The sequence below is a fragment of the Gymnoscopelus microlampas genome, assembly GCF_963454915.1.
Source record: "Gymnoscopelus microlampas genome assembly, chromosome: 7".
NCBI classification, from domain to species: Eukaryota; Metazoa; Chordata; class Actinopteri; order Myctophiformes; family Myctophidae; genus Gymnoscopelus; species Gymnoscopelus microlampas.
This window is the reverse complement of record NC_139944.1, coordinates 24686765-24710514: the sequence shown is the minus strand read 5'-3', so window position 1 is coordinate 24710514 and position 23750 is coordinate 24686765. Positions and strand designations below refer to the sequence as shown.

The 23750-nt window shown below is 42.5% G+C and overlaps 1 protein-coding gene across 1 annotated transcript; it reads right to left on the bottom strand.

Annotated features, from left to right (window-relative positions):
* Positions 1-10512: 10512 nt before the first annotated feature.
* On the bottom strand, positions 10513-22746 carry LOC311048331 (protein Wnt-2b-A-like). The gene is made up of 5 exons (XM_084061561.1): positions 22177-22746; positions 18056-18276; positions 15940-16217; positions 14442-14706; positions 10513-10844 (listed from the first exon to the last, which is right to left on the bottom strand). The coding sequence occupies exons 1-5, from the start codon at positions 22341-22343 to the stop codon at positions 10615-10617; spliced, it is 1161 nt and encodes a 386-aa protein (XP_083917687.1). The 5' UTR covers positions 22344-22746; the 3' UTR covers positions 10513-10614.
* Positions 22747-23750: the final 1004 nt, after the last annotated feature.

The following is a 23750-nucleotide window of genomic DNA, read 5'->3' as shown; positions in this document are numbered from 1 at the left end:
TTGAGGGGGTTCCCCAGCAAAATAAGTTAATGTGGTACAAAAATCAGTTCAACCACTTTAACCCTTTAAGACCTGAGGTGATTCTTTAAAAAAAATCTAAATTCTATCAGTTTTTTTTTTGGAAAAAAAATCAAAAACTTTTTTTTCCCAAGATTTTTTGAATGGCAAAAGAAATCTAAAGTGACACAGATGCGTTCCAGGTCTCGATAAACATTAGCTATTTTCAAAAAGTCTTCAAAACAAAGTGAAAGTTTTAAAGTATTTTTGGTACTTTTTAACAACACAAATCTTGTATGGGGGTCCCTGGCACAAAATATGTTCAGTATGGAGTACATACTAATTTGTGGGCCCTTGACACAAAAGGTTTGAGAACCACTGGTTTACTGTACCGTACTGTACTGTATATGTGGTCAGGAGGTAATAACTTGAGGCATCGGTCATACAGAAATGCTGTAGCACATAACCGTGGCACAACAATAACTCTACTGCGGTGCCGTACCTAACCACATGAACCCTAGCGGACGTTTTCCGGGCATGTCATAATAGGCGAACATTTGGCGAAAACAGCATAACCACAAGTTCACAACGCGACGCGTTGTGAGCTTGTAAATCGGCTAGAGATTTGGTGTAGAGGGGGGGAAAAAGAGGGGGCCAAACATAGACCCCTGGAGGTCTCAATCAACAAAGTATATGGGGTTTAAATGTGCACATAACATAAAAACAGCAACGTGGATCTGCTGTTTTACTACAGTACGAATGTTCACCTATTATGATGACATGCCCAAAATAGGGAGGCTATAGGGTTCATGTGGTTACAACAATACTCATAAGCTCATGTCTGTATGAAAATCAAGCCGGGAACTAGCGCGATGTTACTGATGATGAACGGACAACTCTTCACTCCATACGTGATGCTGGTGTAGTCAAAGTGCCTTCTATGTCACTAGCTTAGCACACTGATGTGGCACTGTAACTAGAGATGATCTCTACTTTGTTGGCCATACTGTTCAACTCTGGTATTTTAGAGCGATAAACATGCTGTATACTCTGTGTGTATGCATTCTGAAATGTAATTTCCTATACAATTATCCATAGCAATTCTGATATTTGAAGCAAACATGAGAAACATTCTCATGAACAAAAAATCCCACACAGTGCTCTTGCTCAGCAGCCTCTGATTTTATTCGAATTGACAGACAATTGACGATTTTGCAATTGCGTACTGCAATTTCGTAAGAGGGCTGGCCATAGCTGAAAGGGGTAGGCTGTCTGGGAATCTGAAGGTCCCCGGTTCAACCCCCTAGACCGCTCAGTCTATATTGAAGTATACCTGAGCAAGGCACTTAACCCCTAACTGCTCCTGGGGCACTGTATAAATTGTAAGAGTTGGGATGGGTAAAATGTAGAGGACAAATTCTGCGTATGTGTAAATGTACAGTGACAAATAAAATACCCCTAAAATTATTATTTTATTATTATTAAAATAATTTCACCCACACCTTTATATCTAGCGTAAACCCGTGATGTGACAATAAAGTTGAAGTTGATAGTCACTCGGTGGCCATTTTGCTCTTAAATCCTACTCGGCTCTAACGTCCTACTGGGTATGACAGTGTGGCCTAAGAGACACATTTCCACTGTGTGAATACGGTCAATTGTCCAGTGGCATTTATTGTGTAGTTAAACCAGCCAAGAAGTGACCAAGTGACATGTTGATTTCTGTATTTAGGAAGTACCCAGTCAAAGTATGGTTACCATGGTGCAAACTGGAATTGTCTTACTAATAGTTTTATTCTGACTTGACATTTTTCTATCAATGCCACAAAGACTGTTTGACTGATGTCCACTCCATCATCCAACAAGTAATAATGAATGTTTACGTTTTTTTGACATCGGAAATGTCTCATGCATCGTATTCTGGTGGGAAATGTCTCATGCATCGTATTCTGGTGAAACTGGAAGCAAAGCTGAATGCTGAAGGTGGGAGAGCCTAGTTGATCTAATGTAACTACCATTGGATGAGTTCCAAACAAAACTCACAATAAATTGGTGTTTGAATGTAATGTCATGGGTTGTGTTTGAATTTATTTTCACCATTTTCTGCTTTATTTGATAGTGAATAGAGACAAGGAAAGGCAGGGTAGAGAGAGGAGATGACATGTAGCAAAGGCCCTTTGCTGCAAAATCACATTCAGACCTGAGCCAGCTTAGCCTTCGTGTAGTAAGCCTCTACCAGGTGACCCCGTGTTTTAAAGTTTTGGCAGGTCAGATTGTAGTGTTTCTTACCTGTACATAGGTTCATGTTGAATCTGAGCATGTTGAATCTATATAGTCTTTATACTGTACTAGACCATACCCGGTCGACGCATCCGTGGGGGGATATGCGCACATGATCTGGCAACCCGGGAGGCGACATTCTTTCACACATAAACGCTAATAAGAAGCTGAGATTTGATGAAATTCAAAAACGGGCTTCACAGTTAAGTTCAGATGGTAATGGTCAATGGCTGTGTGCAAAATCAGAGCAATTGCTCCAGCCACTGAGGAGAAGCGGGTAGCTTCACCACTACAGACAGTCACCACTACAGACAGAGGTTACTCGAATTATAGTAGGATAGTAGGATAGTAGGATAGCTATAGGTGCCAAGACTGCACAACAGGTGCAAAACAGACCATGTTGTACCAAACACTTTGTTTCTGCTGTCGGAAAATATGCATACAGAACATAAAGAATACTGTATGTCTGAGACTCAAGCTAAATTGCTCGAGCTTTACAAGAGGCAGGTAAATAGACTCACCTCTATTTATTGTTTAAAAAAGAAGTGAAGTGAGGTGTACATTATTATCGTCTCCTAACGGGGTAGTGTCGGTTCTCTTCTTCCTTCTATTCTCCACTTGCAAATACTCACCATGCTCATAGTTCTAATTATACCACACTAGCACCCTCAGCAGAGCAGCACGATGACATCCAGTAATGCCATAGTTATACTTCCTATACTTGAGGCTGAAGTGGCAAGCAGCAACAATGGAAATCGTTCATTAAGGACCGTTCGTGACTGCTCAAGTGTTCCCCTCAATGCTCAAGCATGGCTTAGCACTGCATGCACTGTAGAGATAGGAAAAGCTCACTGTGCCTCCGCAGCAATGTCTACAGACCTGTACGTGAGGACTGCTCTAAGTCAGACAATAGGACTGCAAATAGGTGAAAAACAAACAACACACAGCTGATCTATTTTAATCCATTAAGACCTTAGGCCGATTCTACGAAATTCTTCTAAATCCGGTCAAAAAACAGTTTATTGAAAAAACGTATGTTGCTATGTCAGTGGTTCTCGAACTTTTTCATGTCAAGGACCCCCAAAATGATATGTATTTGGCCGTGGACCCCCATCTCAAAATATTTAGTTCCAGGGACCCCCAGAAGCAAAGATTTGAGTTAAAAATGTTTAAATGTATTAATTTGCACACATTTTCTCAATTTAAAAAAAATAGCAGATCTACAAGCTCGTAGCGCGGCACTCGGTGCCGCGCTATGAGCTTGTAGATCTGCTATTTTTGAATAGCCAGAGTGTAAAATAATGCTTTTTAGCTCAAATCAAAAAAGAACACGGATGCGTTCCCGGTCTGAAGGGTTTAACTCCAGAAGCCAGGAGTTGTCAGAGACATTTATGACTCATACGGTATGTAACTATAGAAGTGCTACACCGGTAACTGGAATCTCCACTGAAAGAAAACTGTAGTCGTGGTCTGGACTATTGTGAGCAACCAGACATATACTCTATAATGACGCTAGGCATCCTTTTATCTCCTTGTTCTCTCTGCAACCACAACTGTGTCACATCATACATATACATACATACATAGAATACACACAAACAAAATGCTAAATAACTCCAGATGCATTCTTGACAGTTGACTCATTAGATAAAGGTTTTTATGTGCCAATCCCCTGCCGCCAGGCCGGTAATCTCACCCGGACAGACAGTGTGCTAATATACACCATGAACCCTCTTGGACTGGGAGCCTTGCCATGCATGTCCCTCAAGGTCACCTGTATGGGTTACTCTGAACTCCCCTATGAATCTGAACAATGACACGGTCTGGCCTCCTAGAGGTCAACAGGTAAGTTTGTGTGTGTGTGTGTGTGTGTGTGTGTGTGTGTGTGCGCGTGCATATTGTGTGCATTGTGATTCAATGTGTGTTGATGACTTGATGGTAACTCGGTCATTCCTGGATCATTTGTAGTTCCCCCACCACACCCCCATCAATGTACAACTCCAGATAGTTCCACAAAATGCATTTCTCTATTACATGGTCATACTATAGAAACCCAAATGTTTGTGCGTCCCAAATTGTACATTATCGTAGTTCAGGGGAAATGTTGCTGACCATCAGGCAATAGTACAGCGTAATTTGAAATTCATCGCACAACAGCGTTGCTTGCGGAAAATGTGAGATTTTCAAGCAATAAACGTGAAGTACAAATTAAGCATACAAAATTTGGGCTAAAAGGGGCATCTGGGTGGCGCGGGCTAAAGAACCCGATTGCCACTCTGGAGACTGGGTTTTTGTGCCTGTTTGGCTGGGCGATATGGATCACAATTGGCAGTGTGGGTGGGAATCCGGCAGGGGTATTCTCTGTAGCTGCACTAATGACTCCCACAGGTTGGTCGGGGGGGCACCTGTTCAGCAAGGAGCGGAACTGGGAGGGAGAGTGTTGTTCCTCCGCCCTGCGTGTGTTACATCCTCCCGGTGAAACGCCTCACTTTCAGGTGTTGACTCCATGTGTATCGGTGAGGGTGTTCTACACCCTCCCCAGACCAATAAGAGGCGGTTAGCAGCAACAGGGACAGTGTAGTCGTTCATTGTTCAGGAGGAATTGGCATAATGATTAAAATGGGGAGGGAAAAAAATGATTAAAAAAAGAGGAAAATTGGGTTGAAATTGGGTTGAAACATAGCACGGGTGAAGCTGACGGGAAGACACAGTGTGCACTGTGCAGGTATTGTATTCTCCTGCCTGCCGAAGAGATGTGAGGTGGTTCAGCCTCATGCTTTTCCCCAGCTACAAATGATGATGGCGTCACTTGGCAAGAACGCGACACACACTGCGGTCAAGCCCAATTTTATGTCCACATAAAGTGCTTGATTACTGCTGATAGGGGCCAAAAGGGCTCTCCTCAATGCCAAGAAAAGCAATGAAACTACCAGGTCTTTTTGCCAAAGATTTTCAACACTCTGGCTTAAGTAGTCCAGAGAGTGATTTAACAATTTCTAAAAAGTACACATATCAACATATTTCCCATATTACTGTGTACAGTTGATATTAATCATTTGATTGGAGGGGCGGTACACGTTCCATAATCAAGGCCTAGTTAGAACAGAAAAGGGCTTATTTTGTAAGTAATTTATATGCCATTGGACTGCTTGGGACAACTTTAATTTATCATGTCACAGACAATCCCTTCTCCTCTGGTGTCCCTGAACGTGACACATCCCGCTGGGCTATGCTGCTACTCCCCCCGGGGCCCATTTTAGCTCAGAAATGTTGTCACATTGAGATGCCCATTTGATATCACTGTGGTGGCACAGAATGCCAGCGATGCCACCCATGTTATTTTTACAGACTTCAACTGGATCAAACGTTTGGCCAGGATCAAAGCAACACATTTAGAGAGCCAGTGGAGCGCGGCTAAGCCACTCAATGGGTACAGTTTTGCTAATCGCTCTGTACTAAAGTGTCTTGTACAGCAGTGTTTCTCCAACTTTTCAGGCCGCGACCCCCCAAAATAATAATGTTTTAACTGGGGACCCCCCACCCTGACAAGCACTTGGTATTGTAGGCATTACATTTAGTTTGACTCGGTTCCACAGATAAATATTGTGAGAATAGCCGAACTACAAGCTCACAACGCCTCTCACTGCGAGGCGTTGTGAGCTTGTAGATCGGCTATTTTCACAATGTTTGCCTCTTTCTTACGTATTATTATTTGACAATTTGGCCAATTCGGTATTAACTTAAAAAATAATTGTCACTTTGGAAATGTGCAGATACCCTATACACTTGTGTGTTACACATTAAGCTTATCATCTGGGGACCCCCCAAAATAATTTGGGGACCCCCCTGGGGGTTCTGACCCCCAGTTTGGGAACCACTGGTGTATGGCAGTGGTTCTCAAACAAAAAAGAATAAGAAAAATCTACATTTTGGTATGAATTAGGCCTGGGACCCCCATAACTTTGTATTTGTACACTATCAAAGTTACAAACCTTTAATTGTCCATTTGGTTAACTATCAATCATTATGATGGGGACCCCTTGGAACCCCCCTCAAGGACGCCTGAGGGTCCCCACTCCCAGACCCCACTTTGAGAACCACTGGTGTACAGAAAAGTCTCTGAAATAATCATTGATAACCCCATGGACCCTGGCGTGGGGGGAACTTTCGGCGAAAATATAAGATTTACAAGCTCACAAATGTGACCTTATTGTAGATTGGCTATTTTTGGCGAGGATATTTAGTGTAGAGCGGATGCAGGAGGGGGCCTAGTCTAGAGGCCTTGGGAATCCGGTCAACTAAGTGTAAAGTTTTGAGTGGTTAAAATGTTTTAGTACATTTCTTGCTGTCGAATAGAAATTTCCATATCTTAACTTTTCGTTTTTTGTAATTTAAAGCCCTACTTCATCATACTACACTGTCTACAAGCTCACGAAAAAAAAAAAATAGAAATCTGACAAATCTTTGAATATATATATATATATTTTTTAACATTCTTAACTCAAATATTTGCTCCCTGGAACAAAATATTTTGAGATTGGCTCCGTGGCCAAATACATTTTGGGCGTCCTTGACATGGAAATGTTTGAGCAGCACTGAAATAGTAGCCTAACATCAGTTTTTCAGAAAACTTTTGTAGAACTTTTGTAGACATTTGTAGAATCAGCCTCAGGTCTTAATGGGTTAAAAATGCCTGAACTTACTGTACATGAGCAATAGTAATCTGGGCTGACGTAAAGGAGACGATGCTGAAGGAGAACGGAAGAGCTCTAATGTGGCTGACAGAGAGGGTGGATCAACAAGGTCTAATATAGAACTGCTGGGGTATTTTTGAGCCCTTTCCAAGGTGACAATAACACCCCACCAGACATTAATATGCTCATCACAACCCTATAGTCGTTTTCACTCCGCTGCACCAAGCCCCAACACAGTGGTGGAAAGTAACTTAGTACATTTACTCAAGTACTGTAATTAAGTACCATTTTGAGGTTGTTGTTTTTTTTTTACTTATACTTGAGTATAAATGTTTTGATACTTTGTACTACTATTACTCTACTCTGACTCTGCTCATCTCATTGTACTTGTAACTCCACTACATTTATTTGGCAGTTTTAGTTACTAGTTACTTAGAACATTTCTATTTGTATTTGTATTAATACAAAATATGCATTAACTGATATATTATGATGGGTTAAGCTACAATATTTACCACTTCAACCCTATACTTAGTTGACCAGAGTCCCCCAGGGGCCCTATTTTGCGTGTCTTAACTCATTCACTGCCAAGGTTTTCGTCCAAACGCTCTTTTTCCCCCCTCTTCGCCAAATGCAACGTGATGTTTTTTGAGCTTGTAGAGCTGCTATTTATAGGAAATTAGCTGCATGAGTAGCCTACCTTTTATATTTGATACTGCAAATACAATATATGTTAATGTACGTACGTTTGTACTGTTACTCCAGTAACGTTTTGAATTCTGGACTTTTCCTTGTTACAGTGTATTTCTACATTGTGGTATTGCTAACATTGGAGAACTTCTTCCAACCCATGACCAAACACGCTAGACTTGAACTTGAAAAACATGAACTTCCCTGATGCTCCAGAATTCTCTATTTGAACTCACACAGAAAACAAAAGACTAAACATACTTTTTGGAGCTCAAAACCATGCAGACCCTAGATCTAAAATGAGTCATTGAGAAATCCAACATGACCCCTAACCCAAGCCTGTCAGTGCTCGGTCTATCAGTTGCCAATTGAGATGTTTTTTACTGTAGGTTTCTTCATACAGTGTCACCACTAATTGCTTTTTATAAGTTCAGTGAGCCCAATAACTTATAGTGGCAGCGGTCGTCTATCGGTTCTCTTTGTTTCACCTAATTCAGTCGGACGGACAGATGCTGGATTCTGTTGGACCACTAAAGGAAAGCGTGTTGCAAAATACCTCCAACGTTGAATTATCATAGAGATCGGGGCCGCGGCGTGTCAGTGGCCCTGTGATGTCTCGGCGCAAGAATAACACAGGCTGCAGACTTATAATTTACACGCAGGCAGCAGCATGCTTTCTTTTTTTTTTGTAATTAACTTTTTGACTCGTGAACTTTTGATACCGATGGCTCGTTCTCTTTGTTTAAAAGCACTTTGGTTTGGCCCTCACCCTCATTACGCTCACGCAAGGAATTCGGTCGACTCTTATGAGCGCCCCCAGCCTGTTGTCAGAGTCATTTAGGTCTGTAAACTCCTCGGAGGACCGTGTCTCCAGTGGTCCAACACCGTGTCTCATGGCTGCATTAGCGAATGTTGATTTGAACCGTTCAGATGCAGAGTTATCAGCCACTCTGCTGTTGCTTTGTGCAATGTCTCTTGGCCTGGTTTCATGCAGCACTTCACCTCTCAGACTGGTGCGAGCCAGAAGACTTGTGTGCACAACAACAGTGAAAGCACATCGTTGCATAACATTGCGTTATAAAAGTGTTTCTATCATGATATAATTGAGCAGCGGTTCTCCAACATTTTCCTATCGAGGACCCCCAAATGTATTTGGCCACGGGGGCATCTGAAAAGATTTTCTGGCAGGGGCCCCCATAATAGAAGATTTGCGTTGTTAAAATGTTTTCTAAATTTTTCAAACATTTTCAAGAGTTTTCAAAGTTTAAAATAGGATTACGTTAAAGTGGTTAAACTTAAACGTTTTGATGCTATATTAACTCATTTAATTGGGGATCCCCTGGAACCCTCTCAAGGACAAATGGGGGTCCCCAGAACCCACTTTGTAATAGAGGCAATGCTTGCTCTAGCAGCTTTTGAACTTACTGAATGATTACGGATGAATGAAACCAAAACATACCACAGACGTACAATAATACGGCCCTTGAGTGAGGAGGCTAATGTATACAATAAAGATAGGTTTGATATTGACCATTGCAAACAGAACCTCACAGAGCCAAAGACAGTCACATAATGTTTTCATTTATATCCCATAGAACAGAAATAAATGCAGTCGGCAGGGATTTCTGTCAGCATGTGTATACAGCAACGGCAGGTTCATGGCCCACTGCTAGGTAATGATGGGCCTCCTGGCAATATAGCATTATCACTACAACCCCATTTTATTAAACGTAATGGTTGCCCACCTTTTCTGGATCAGGGCCCACTTGGAAAAACTCGAAAGCATTCACGGCCCACATGACCACTTAACACGGCAGCCGTGTTAAGTGATCATGTGGGCCGCGAATGCTTTCGAGTTGCTTTTCGAGTTTTTTTTCATGTGGGTCAAGTGGTTAAAGAAAGAATTATGATATTTATTTGACATCTTTTTTATCACCAATACAATGTTAGGGTTAGTGGAATCGCTGAAGCATTATCCCTGCCACCCCTTATTAAACAGTATCTCGGAATGGCCTTCTCCAAAATCCACTTGTCCACGTTCTGGATTTCCAGACTTCTTTCCTGGAGTTTCTTTCTTTTTTCTTTTCATTTTTACAAACTCCTTGAATGTATGTTCGAGTTCCACATAATTGTAGCATAATAACTGTATTTTATGATGTGATGCAGTCGTAATATACAACAATTTGATGTCTTTTTCAAATGAGTCAGTGTCCATACTGATTTCACAAAGATCTCTCTTCCCTCTCTCTACACCCCCCCCTCCCCCAAATTTCACAATAGCCTTTTTTTATATAACATCTTTATAGATACTATAGCACTGTACATCAAACAAACAGACACCTAAAAGCCTTGCCTCAACCAAGGCTGCATTTGCACAAAGATCAAAGTCCAAAAAGTCTTAAAGTTTGAAAAGAAAGAAAAAAGTGTGGAAAAAGGTTGTGGTCTCAGACATTTATATCAAAGCAGCACACCATAAGTGAACTGGGACCCTTTTTTTCTTTTCCAGTTTCGGCGTCATCATCATCCAATTAAAATCGAACATGTTTCTGCTTCAGGAAGTGTTCTATGATTAGAAGTCAAATCAGATCAGAGGTAATGAAGGTAAGAAAAGAAACAGGGTCAGCGTCCCATTAATGTGTGCAGTGCAGTGCAGTCGTTCACCTCATAGGTCAATAGGTCAGCTGGAGGGGACGATTAGGTGAGTGGTTCTCAAACTCTTTTTAAATTCCACGGACCCCCATAACTCTGAGAGTGTACAAATGGAACCAAATGGACCCGCAAGGGTCCATTTGGTTCCATTTGTACACTCTCGGAGTTATAGCCCGGTAAGGGTCCATTTGGTTCCTAACTATCAATCAATTAGCTGGGGACCCCGCTGGAACCGCCTCAAAGACCCCTGCGGGTCTTTGAGAACCACTGGATTAGGGGGACAACGCCTCCGTTTTCTCTCCCCTCAGGTTAGGTCCAGCCAGTCGGGTCGCTTGTGAGGCTTGCACGTGTGAACGTCCACCGTGTTCTCGCAGTCGCTGCACTCCACGGCGCAGCACCAGCGGAACTTGCACTCGCACTTGGTGACGCGCTTCACGCGCATGGTGTCGTAGCCCCGCCCACAGCACATGACCTCGCAGCCGTCCGTGCCCCTGGAGGACTTGTTGCACACCCTGCCCGACGTGCCCAAGGAGCCTGCATGGCGAGGAAGAAATAGAAGGTGAGAGGGAGATATCAGTGCCTCAGCGGCCAAGTGGTCAAAAGAGATATACAGTAAGCAAGGGATAATTGACGGGTAGCCGGTCATTATTGATAAATAAATCCCGACAGGGTGATTAGGCACTGGCGCGAAGCGGATTACACGGCTACTTAATAAATAAATGAATCATTTGACACAAAAGTAACAACAAAAAGTATTTCCTTGCTTACGTCAATGAAAGTATTCCATAAGTGTTGCGCTGGGCGGACACGGTTGCCTCGTAAAACAAGGAAGTGTTGATCAAATAGAATATATTTTTGGTTACATTGTCTATTTCTCGCTTCAAATGTTTTCAAAAACATTCTTGAGAGCAATGTTTAGTTGTAAATGACACTGTGTTTGTTTACATGGCTGTCATGTTGGATACAGCATAAAATCAAGCAGAACAGGTTGATACAGTGTGAGCAGGTGCTCTGAGTCTTTGATTAGACAGCGGTCTGTTATAGAGCTCATCGGCCATTATCCAGAAATAACACTCGGCTGAATTCAGCGATTGACCAATCAGAATCAAGCATTCAACCAAGCCGTGTAATAACATAGATTAAAGTTGACCAGCTCAGTGGCCTTGTGGTGAGAGTGGGATTGGGAGGTCAGGAACCCAATGCCTCCCTGCTTGGCACTCAGAATCAAGGGTTGGATTTTGGGGTAAGTCCCTGCCACATACGGTACTAGCGTCATGTTCAGGGGGTGTACTTGTACGTAAAGCTACCTCGCGCTACAGAAACAGGAGATAGGCTCCTGACCTAATTGGCCACATGGCTTGGCAAAGGCTACTTACTTATGGATTAAAGTTCTCCGTCATTTATACAATTATTAGAATTCCCTGTTTGATTATTAGATTATCAGAATTGTATGGGAGTAGAATGGGTCAAATTAGCGATAGAATACAATGTTCAGAAGCATCTTGCCTCAATCTGCAATTTCTTCCACTGGTTGGCTGTATACAGAAGAGCAGTTTAGAAACACAATACATCTACATACTGTGTTGTGTTTAGGAAACACAACACTAGTGTGGGTCCTTTCATGCTGTTTCATAAATCCCAGATTGGGACAGTCTGGAAACAAATATTTCCAGTCGTGAGATATGTTGTTGTTCATTCATTCACTAACTCTTGCGGCAAAGGCTAGTGTTTCAGCAGTCTAGGGAAAGGATGTCAGATCCAAACAGAGTAGCGCATGGTAACACTCAGATGACCTAAAGCAGTGGCTCTCAAAGTGTCGTCCGGGGACCTCAAGGGGTCCTTGAGGTGGTCCCAGGGGGTCTGCACTGCAGCAAAATGTGTTAATATTGTATCAAAATCAATTTAACCCAAATGTACGTATATCTCGGCTATTCAGAAATAGCAGATCTAAAAGCTTGTAGATCGGCTATTTTTATTTTAAGTATTTGAAAATACTTTGAAAAAAAAGTATTGAGAAAAATGTGGAATACATTTCAGATGCAAATATACATACAATTTGGGATTCCTTGAAATGAAAATGTTTGAGAGCCATTGAGCTTAAGCCTAAGATCAGAGGCCAGGTCTAACAACAGAGACATCCCTGAAGCCAAGTGAAGAAGCTGAGATGAACTATTACTCCCCTTCAGGTTTTTAGGGAGTGGAGCTTAAACCAATGGAGGGATTTGAGAAATAAGCCTGCATGTATCCTTAGGGTGTGAATTCCTACAATGAAGATTGGCAGAAAGGAAGGCCATATACGCTCTTTTTAAGATCACACCTCCGCACCTTGAAAATGGGTAGAAGCAGCCTCCTGCCCTAGAGAACACACCTTCATAGAGCGGTCCAGGGAGGGATGATGTATTTTGTGGAAGGAGGAAGCATCTTCCTGGTTCTTTTGACAAAAAGCCTACGGGATTTTTGCGTTGGATTTTTGATTTTTGCTGAAAATAACTACAATTATTTACACGTTTTCTTCAGCAAGATTTTCACAAATCAACAGTCAAATTCAATCAGACGTCATTTTGTCCAACTTTCAACTATAGGGCTGCCTTACTTAACCCTTAAAACCTGAAGCCGATTCTACAAATGTCTTCTAAATCCTAACAGTTTTCTGAAAAAATATTGTTGATATCAGTGGTGCTCAAACCTTTTCATGTCAAGGACCCCCAAAATGATGTATTGTATGTATGTATTTGGCCGCCGACCCCCATCTCAAAATATGTTGTTCCAGGGACCCCCCTGAAGCAAAGATTTGAGTTAAAGGTGTTCGCTTGCAAAAATATATATAGTCAAGGATTTGCACAAATTTTCACGATTTAAAAAAAAATAGCAGATCTATAAGCTACTAGCGCGGCACCTTTTGAATAGCCAAAGAAATCTAAAAATGACACAGATGTGTTCCCGGTCTTAATGGGCTAATGGAGAGGAGGTACTGAAGATGATAGCATGCATCACAACACATCTCCTACACCGACACAGTGAACTCCTTAGCGGGTTGGATTACAGATGGAACCGTAAATTAACGCTGGGATTTTTACTGTCTACTGATGTAGGCTATCATAACTACCCCGGTAATAGTGATTTACTGAGTTTTCACGCTCTATAGAAGGCATCGCATGGGCCAGGATGGGAGAGACAGAGCCTCACAAGGCAAAGCAAACACTGTGGGAATTAAGGGAGATGTTAAAAGGTCAAATAATTGAACTTTAAGCTGTGAAGGAATGCAAGCCTTCAGCGGATGAGTCTGATTCTATCAGGTTTGGTGAAGCCGATATGTATCTCTCTTTGTCTCCTTATTGTTTCTTCATGCTTGTGCGGTAAGGTCATTCTCTATTGTGGACGTCAGTGTAATAACTCAGTGGTTCTCAAACATTTTTATGTCAAGGATCGCTAAATTGTGTTTGGCCGCAGACCCCCATTTGAAGATGTTTTGTGCCAGGGACCCCCATAAGAGAACATCATGTATTATTATTCTTATTCCAAATTCTAGATTTGTCAAAACTTTCTAAAAATGTTTTCGAAATATATAATAGGGTTAAAGTGGTTAGACTGTTTTGTATGCTATGGTAACTTATTCTGAATAAGACCACTTGACCACTAATAACCACTTTAACCCCCCCCCCCCCCCCCCCCCCCCCAGCAGATCTACAAGCTGACAATGTGTCGCAATACTAGCGGGCCTAGTATAGAGCTCTGGGGGACCCCAGTCAACTAAGTAGCCTATATAGAGTTTAAATGGGTTTTGTTGAAGAGAATATTTCAGTCAGTTTGATAACCATAAAGCAAAAAGATCTAGTATTCTTGCAAAGGGGAGACATGGTGTAGCTTGATAAAAAATGTTTTACCCTTAACTAGGACTGCAACAATAAATCGAACTAATCGATGTAATGCATTATTAAAAATAACCAAGTTTAATAAAATAGCGAAAATAGCAACTTGTAGAATATATATATTCAAAGATTTGTAACCCAAAAAAATCACGATTTTTCAAAAGATAGCAGATCTACAAGCTTGTATATCTGCTATTTTTGAATAGCCAAATAATCTAAAATAACACAGATGCGTTCCCGGGATGAATGGGTTAAAACCCACCTGCTGCGCGGTCCATGAGACAGTAGTCCGGAGAGTTCTCCACGTACACCAGCTCGTTCTTGGTGCTCCCCTTGAAGTCCCTGTCGGCCACCATGAAGCCCGTGCCGTCCTGGTTCATGGTCACCTCGGTGGCCGCGTTGTACTTCTTGCGCAGGTAGTCTCCCGAGCGCCTGAAGTCGGACATGGCCAGCCAGCAGGTCCTCAGGGAGCAGGAGCCGCTCACCCCGTGACACTTGCACTCCAGCTTCATGAAGCGCTTCACCGCCTGGAGGAGGTGCACAGGTTAAAGGTCACCATGCAGTGTTAAGTTCAATGACGATGCCCCGTGCTGTGATGCCCGCGTAATCACACGCTAACGAGTTGCAATTGCGCTTGAGTAGAGGTTAGGTAATACTAAGCTGAACCCATTAAGCATGTCATTTCAGATTTGAACTATTATCTTGTACTTTGGTTATTCAAAAATAGTAGATCTACAAGCTCATAGCGCTGTACCGAGTGATGCGCTATGAGCTTGTAGATCTGCTATTTTTTGAAAAATCATGGGAAAAAAATTAAAGCGAACATTTGTAACTCAAATCTTTGCGTCTGGGGATTCTACAAATGTCTTCTAAATCCTAATTGTTTTTCTTAAAATCTTATGTTGCTTGTTGCTGTATAATCAGTGGTTCTCAAACTTTTTTATGTCAAGAACCCCCCAAAATGATATGTATTTGGCCGCGGACCCCCATCTCAAAATATGTTGTTCCAGGGACACCCCAGAAGCAAAGATTTGAGTTAAAAATGTTCGCTTTAAAAATATAGATATATTCAAAGATTTGTACAAATGTAAAACACCTTAAATATTAGATTTGTTTTAGAAACAGTTAACCTTGGTTAATCTTACTCAAGAGGGGCAATGCCCGTCGCAAGTTGATGTCATTTGTCCATGTGTGGTCCAGCCCTATGGAATTTATGGAATGCATGTGCAAAAAAAAGAACATTTAAAATATTGATTTGATGCTCATATTAACCTTAGGAAGTATTAAGTAGTTTGTTATTTTCACATGCATTCCATAAATTCCATAGGGCTAGACCACACATGGACAAATGACATCATCAACTTGCGACGGGCATTACCCCAACTGAGTGAAAGATGAACTATTTCTAAAATAAATAAAATACTTAAGGTGTTTTTCATTTTATTTTTTAATTATAGAGGGCAATTCTAATGCTTTAAAGGGATAGTTCACCCTCAAAATGACTTTTTTCCTCACCCCATGGAGACTTGAATTCATGGATATTTTGTTGTTTTTGTCGCATTCCTAAGCCAATAATTTGATGACCGGCAGCGGTTCCGGTAGAAGACACAAAGAGTCTCCTTTGTGTCTCCTACCGGAACCACTGCCGGTCATCAAATATACTAAATTTAAATATACTTCCTAAATCACACTGGAACCTTTTCTAGTAACCAGGTCGGACTTTGTTAAAATGCTTAACAACAAGTTAAGCCGTTGCTCACCATCCTCCCACAGCGGTTGTTATGCAGGTTAATCAGAGCCCGGGCATCCTTCCCCATCCTCTCCCTTGCGTCCACGAAGGCCTTGGCGAACTTGATGCCGTAGTTGATGTCGTCGCTGCACCCTCCCCAGTCAAAGTCGCCCCTCTCGTCGCTCGCTCGGCCGCGCTTCAGGCCGTCACAGCTGCAGATCTTCAGCTCCCCCTGACTGCAGGCCCTGGTGATGGCGTAGACCACTCCGGCCGAGGAGATGGCGTACACGAACGCTGCCTCTCTGCTGCCTGGGTGGACAGAGCAAAGACAGGTTGTTAACCACGTAGACCAGTGGTTTTCAACCCTTTTCAAATTTATTCGGCATTTGAGCCACGGACCACCATTTGATGAGATTTAGACTCTCAGACCCAAAACGTAGAATATTTTGTTGTCGGTGGATATGATTTTGTCCACAATTCCACGCTGTATTGATGATGGTACCATAGGAGAGATAACAGGCAAACGTTGATCAAAATAACAATTCTTTAATGAAGTAATGCAGATGTTTAACAATAATTTAACTCTTGAGAGCGTAAAATGAAACCAAATGGACCCGTAACTATAAGGGTCCATTTGGTTAACAACTCTCCATCATTTAGCTGGGAACCACCTGGAACCCCCTCAAGGGCGACCGGTGGTCCCCGGACCACTGGTTGAGAACCACTGACTTAGACCCTCTATACTTAGTCAAACGGACCTGAGCGGCTCTGTACTTGGTGCTCTCTTTTTTTTTTATCTCTACACACCAACCAAATCTCTTTGCCGAAAATAGCCAATCTACAAGCTCTCTACAAGATGTACAAGCTCACTACAGGCTCACTACAAGCTCGCAACACGTCACGTTGAGACACACGTTAACAAATAGCTCAATAGCTCAATAGCTTACATGCATCGCAATGCATGTATTTAAGTCAGTCTGACCAGAAACAGGGATAAAACATATCCTCACCGGGGTTCAAACTGAATGACCAGAGGGGGATATCAAAAGCAGAGGCATCATCCCCCCGCCAAATCAAACCCTAGATGGCAGAAGCTACAATATAACATCCCTGCAGACTCTCCTTTCACCTTTGAATTTGCACAGATGGCAGCTTTCTCAGTCGCCGGCCTGTGTTTTCATTTCAGAGAGAGAGAGAGAGGAGATTTTCGGGGGGTTATTTGGTCTGGCTTTCCAACCCACCTCCCATTCTCATTCCTGCTCACGCAATGAAGCAGAACACAGGCGATATGTCAGGGAGTGAGGCTTTGTCTGGCTGCCAGAAACATCTACCCAAATATTTACATCTCCTATTACTGTTTATACATCACCCATGTGGATCTCTCGATCTGCTACTTGTTTTCAGAGAACATCCACTTTCACAATCTCTCCTCATTCCCGAGAAGGTGAAACCACAATACTTTCTCCGATGCTCCCCCCCCCCCCCCTTATCTGTCTCTCTGGGGGAAAGTTCACACGAACAGGAGGCCAAAGTTGAATCAATAAGATTAAATGTATGTTTATTAGCTAACAAGCACGAACATGCAGACAGACACAGGCACACACACGCACACGTGCACACACACACATAACACTGTATAACGTTTTTGTGTCTTAATTGGTACCATAGGAGAGATAACAGGCAAACGTTGATCAAAATAACAATTCTTCATTGAAGTAATGTATGTTTAACAATAATTTAACTCTTGAGAGCGTAAAATGTAACCAAATGGACCCTTACGGGTCCATTTGGTTTCATTTTACACTCTCAAGAGTTAAAGATCTTTAAGGGTCCGTTTGGTTAACAACAAATAGTGAAAACCACGGCGTTCCACTGGGAATTTTGTGCACGCGCAAGGTACGGCCAAGTACCCAAATTGGCTACTTTGCATAACAGGTTTACCGGTGCGTGCGCGTGCATGTGACGTCATTAAAATACCGTTCCCCTGGAGAAGAAAAATTACCATTACACCACTGCTTAAGACAAGACACGAAAATCATCCATTCACTCATTCATTCATTCATTAACACAGTATACATACAGTACATGTACAGACACACACAGAGAACCCCCCCCGCCTTCATCCACACATTCAAGCGTGAACTCACTTCTCAGCATGACCCTTCCAAACACGGTGTGGTCTCGCTCCAGCGTGCTGCAGTTCCAGCGATGGTGGCGGAACTGGTGCTGGCACTCTTTGATCCACTCCACGGCCCCCTCCCCGATGGACTGCATCAGGTCCGGGTGGCGCTGGCACAGCTGACGCTGCTTGTTCACCAGGCCAGGAATGTTGTCACAGATCACCCGCGCGCCCAGCGCTCCAATGTACCTGCAGGTGCAAGAATACAGGTGTGAGATCAGTAGAGTATCAAATGTTTCAGCATTGTAGCGCTGATGATGTTTGAGGCCGCTGGGTACATGTTTCAATCCTGTACCAGTGATGCTGATGTCATTATCATTTGATTTGACGTCTCCTTAAGGCTCTTTTTTTCCTCACCACTTTCAACCTATTTGTGTCCCTATTTTGGGCATGTGCAAAAAGCTGAAAAAAAGAAATAGCACATCTACAGTATAGGCTCTCAATGCATAGCATAGATCAGAGGTTCTCAAACGTTTTCAGGTCAAGGACCCCCAAAATGATATGTATTTGGCCACGGACCCCCATCTCAAAATGTTTTGTTCTAGGGACCCCCCCAGAAGCAAAGATTTCAGTTACAAATGTTTGCTTAAAAAAAAAATCAAAGAACTTGTCGTGAAAATCAAATTTTCACGATTTTTAAAAATTAGCAGATCTACAAGCTCATAGCGCGACACTCGGTGCCGTGCTATGAGCTTGTATATCTGCTATCTGCTATATCTGCGTCATGCTTTATTAACACATTTTGCTGGGGACCCCCTGGTACCCCCCCCAAGGACCCCTGGGGGTCCCCGGACCCCACTTTGAGAACCAACGGCGTAGATCAGCTATTTTCGCTTTTCAGTATATAGGGCTTAAGTGGTTCAGACTTACAGGAATTTCAGCATGGGAGAGACATGACATCTGTTAAGTCGAATGAAAAGCATTTCACTCCCTGGTAGTTTGCTTCCTGTCCTATTCAGACATAATCCTCAACATTACAGACACTCTAAAAAGGTGGATCACATGGTGGTTGTATTCATGACGCGGGGGGGGGAGGGGGCTTTAGAGTCCTTATGAATTGGACAAGGAAAGAGCAGTCAAACAGCAGTGGTTCTCAACCTTTTCAGGCCGTGGCGTGACCCCCCCGAAACAATCATATTTGAACCGGGGACCCCCCACCCTGACAAGCAGTTGGAATGTAGGAGCTGAGGCATTACATTTAGTTTGACTCGGTTCCACAGATAAATATTGTGAAAATAGCAGATCTAAAAGCTCACAACGCCTCCTATTTTCACAATGTTTGCCTCTTTCTTATATTATTTGACAATTTGGCTAATGTTTGACCAGCTTTACAGTATAGTTTGTTGATTACTTTTGATGCAGTAATGGTCTTTTTCTTTTCTTTCTTTCTTTTTTTTAGGCAATAAAAAGGTCATAAAAGTCCTTAAATTGTCACTTTACTGTCACATGGGGACCCCCCAAAATCATGTGGGGACCCCCCTGGTCGTCCCGACCCACAGGTTGAGAACCACTGAACTACAGTACAAGTGACCCCTGAAATCTGTTCTCTGTCCAACACCACAGTGCACCCATACGACGGCCGTAGACGTAGACCCCCCCTCTCTCTCTAAGCCTGCACGCTCCGCTCTCCATCCGGATATCGTTATAGTCCCTAATCGCACACACATTTGTGTCGCCCCGGACCACAGAGACAGAAACAGACTTAGCGGGGAGTTTCCATTCCCGTTATGGCTGTCCCCGTCCCATTCTAACTGGAACTACTGTCTGCCTGAGCAGTAGAGCAGTGCAGCGCTGCGACACGGTGTGTGTGTGTGTGTGTGTGTGTGTGTGTGTGTGTGTGTGTGTGTGTGTGTGTGTGTGTGTGTGTGTGTGTGTGTGTGCGTGCGTGCCCGTGCCCGTGCGTGTGTTTATTGTGTGTTTTATATACCACAGTGACAGAATTCTGACCCATGAAGGAGGACACACACATAGTTGGTGAGATAAAGACAGAATGAGAGAGAAAGAGAGAGAAAGAGAGAGAGACAGACAGACAGACAGACAGACAGACAGACAGACAGACAGACAGACAGACAGACAGACAGACAGACTGTGTGTGTGTGTGTGTGTGTGTGTGTGTGTGTGTGTGTGTGTGTGTGTGTGTGTGTGTGTGTGTGTGTGTGTGTGTGTGTGTGTGTGTGTGTGTGTGTGTGTGTGCGTTCGCGTGCGTTCGCGTGCGTGCGTGTGTGTGCGTTCGCGCTTGTGTGCGTGTGTATGTGCTTGAGAGAGAGAGAGAGAGAGAGAGAGAGAGAGTCTTATGCACACATGTAAATGATCACAATGGCTAAAGATAGGCCCATCCAATACAAATCTGGATTAAATAAATATCATCTAGAGAGAAAGCTTCCAAGTCTTTCTCAGTTAGTGCTGCTGATCTGTTTCTGATTCTCTGTTCCCATGTGTTAATCAAAGTATTCATAATATTTTGCACAAGTAGTTAAGGAATACTAAATGCGATAAAATATGCTGTCAGCTCTGGATAGAAACTGCAATTTAATTGTTTTACTATGGATACTGCTATCAATACTCTCACTTTTAGTCCATCTGTAAAACACAGGCTAATTGTTATACTATGCTCAAGGGACAATAAGTCAAACACAGAGACACAGGAAGAAAATAATTGATGATCGCATCCAGCTGATATAGCCTCAATTACATGGCCTGGTATTCATTTCTGGAAATGTCCCTAGAATGCATGACAACAACTGTTTCAGTGCGTGTGTGTGCGGGTGTGCGGGTGCGTGCGTGCGTGCGTGCGTGCGTGCGTGCGTGCGTGCGTGCGCGTGTGTGTGCGGGTGTGTGTGTGTGGGTCTGTGTGTGTGTGTGTGTGTGTGTGTGCGGGTAGGTTGGTGTTAGTCTACCTGCTTTAAAGCCCACTGCAAGCATTTCCCTCAGGGCGTCTTAAACCCTCCAGAGAAATCATCAAGGGGCACTTATTCATGCACCAGCGCCTGCACCTGCCACTTACTATGGGCAAGATGGATGGATAGGGGAGTCCCCACACACACACACACACACACATACCATTAATCTTCATAAAAACAGCACATTGCACTGTGCCCATCACGTCACCTTGCACTGATGTTTGAGACGCGCTCACATGCATTCAGAGTATTTCATATACTGTAGACTTAAACCTCATTTAGAGCTCATTGCATGACACTGAAAATAAGCCTATATTCATTATTTTCAGTCAGTGACCCTAATATTTCAGATTGTCTCCACTAACTCCATTTTTACACTATGGTTTTCAGGTGTGACAGCAAAGGAGAAGCTGATGAATTTGATGAAGCAAAAATATAATAATTACAGTATAAACTAAATAAATCAGGTCAGCTTGAAAGTAGCTTGTTATGATTTATAAATAATCCCCACTTTGTTGCCAGTGCCAGCCCTGTTAGGGCAAGAAGAGAACATTGTATGGAATGCAGGTAACAGAATGTAGGACAAATCAAGGCTTACATTTGTTTTTGATTATAGTGTCAATCATATAAATCTATATTTCTGTCATAATAAATAGGCTATATGACCATGCATGTGGCGTAGGCCTATACAGAGGTCTTCAACAGGGGGTCCGGGACCCCTAGGGTGTCCTCAGAGTTACTAAAAGGACATCTGCCAAATCTTTGTGTGATGGGGAACATTAGACGAAAAAAGCAGATCTACAAGCTCACAAGCCTCGCAGCTTGTAGACCTGCTATTTCAAGAGAGTTGGTGTAGAGGGAAAAGAGCAGACCAAGTACAGAGCCAAAGGTCAAGTTGATGAAATATTAATGGCTTAAAAGGTTAACCATTTGAAAATATACATTTGCATGAATCCAGCTATCTATGAAAACTATGAAAAAGTGTAATCTGCAACACAGTTTTATACAATATAGTGGGGATTCCTGCTTCATCTCTCTCTCAGGGGTCCTTGGGCTGAAAAACGTTGAAGACCCCTGCAGTAACAGATGTCACTGCATCATACAGTTAAAGTGATCAGCCTATAAGAACATTAACTGACTGACAGGATGTCAGCATCAGCAACTTGTTCACTGATCATAACTTACTCACCACCATGAGGAGTCCACTCTTGGTGTGAACATCAGCAGGAGCAGAATGAAGGTGAAGTATATCCTAGAGGTATGTTTAGAGTGGTGTCCATGTCTGGCTGCACCTCTGATCCCCATGTTAGTCCCAGTGATGGAAGGGAAGCTCCGAGATTTCATCGTGCAATACATGTTTTTTTTTGTTTTTATTATTATATATGTATATATGTTTTACGTTTTTTATTTTATTTCACGTATTGGCAAAAACGGTAGAATCTGGTCTGAAAGTCCTGGACGACTGATGCCCACCGTCCATCATTGGAAAACAAAAAGGAGCAACTGATTGAAGTTATAAAAATGCAGCCAAAACATTCCGATGGCATTATTGTTGAACTGGGAGACGCTTAACAATGCCATTGTGTCGATGTTCAATCAAATATGTCCATCATAATCTCCTTTGGCTTTACATCCCGAGATCACAAGTTTATTATTTCTTAGGAAAGTCCGACCCACTATTAAAAATAGAACAAGTCCCTGATCGTCTCAGATTCCTTAGATGTCCCAGATGTTCACTTTGTACTGTCAATAAAACCTTTTTCTCCTCAGCTGTTGCGCGTTGAATTTCAGGTCATCCTGAAGCAGCCAATAAATATGTTGCAGTAATACACGCTGGACCATTCATTAAAAAGCAATCACCTTTATCTTGATTAAAAAAAAAACATAAAACGCAATCACCTTTAAAAACATAAAAATCGATCACTTTTTTCTTGATTGAAAAAAACATAAAAACATAAAACGAAGTTTAATAGTTAAATAGTCTAGAATCGCAATATATATCCAAAGATGAGGAGACAGATAGACAGACAGACAGACTGGTCGCACCTTTCTTTCCTCAACCGGGGAATGAATGAAGATGCGCCTGGACCATAGAGCAGTGTTGCCAGGTTGTGAGAGAGAAACAAGCACTGTGAAAACAAGCCCAAAAGAAGCGAGCAATAGCTGATCTACAAACTTGTAGATCTGCTATTTAAAAAAAAAATCTTGGAAGAAAAAAAAAAAGAAAAAAAAGGAACATTTTAACAACACAAATCTTGTATGGGGGTCTCTGGCATTGAAAATGTTTTCAGATGGGGGTCCGCAGACAAATACATATTCATTTGGGGGTCCTTGACATGAAAATGTTTGAGAAACATTAGGAAACAAGCTCAAATAAGCAACTACACTTTAGAAACCAGACCCCAAAAAAACGCAACCCGCAACAACTAACTAATATTTACAAGCAACTTTACAGAAAAACAAGCCCAAAGTCGCTTATAATAAGCGGACATGGCAACGCTGCCATGAAGCGCTCCAATGCGTCAGCTGTCCTGTCCTCTTTCCCTTTATATTAGCGCCGACTCATGCTCCCAAAAACAGCAGATCTACAAGCTCACAACGCATGGCGTCCGCGACGTTGTGAGCTTGTAGATCTGCTGTTTTTGGTGCGCGACACCGTACGTATACGGCACATAAATGAGGCTTTTGTGCTTCTGCGGCTTTTGTCAGACAAAGTATGCAGACTATGGTGGTGGAAAAACTTAAGTACTCAAATGTTTTACT

Excerpts from the sequence above, each read along its gene's own strand:
- LOC311048331 (XM_084061561.1), bottom strand. The coding sequence starts at position 22,343 with ATGTATTGCACGATGAAATCTCGGAGCTTCCCTTCCATCACTGGGACT. Across the intron at positions 18,277-22,176 it reads AGAGTGGACTCCTCATGGTG|GTACATTGGAGCGCTGGGCG; the intron begins GTGAGTAAGTTA and ends TTGCACCTGCAG. Across the intron at positions 14,707-15,939 it reads ACAACCGCTGTGGGAGGATG|GCGGTGAAGCGCTTCATGAA; the intron begins GTGAGCAACGGC and ends CACCTCCTCCAG.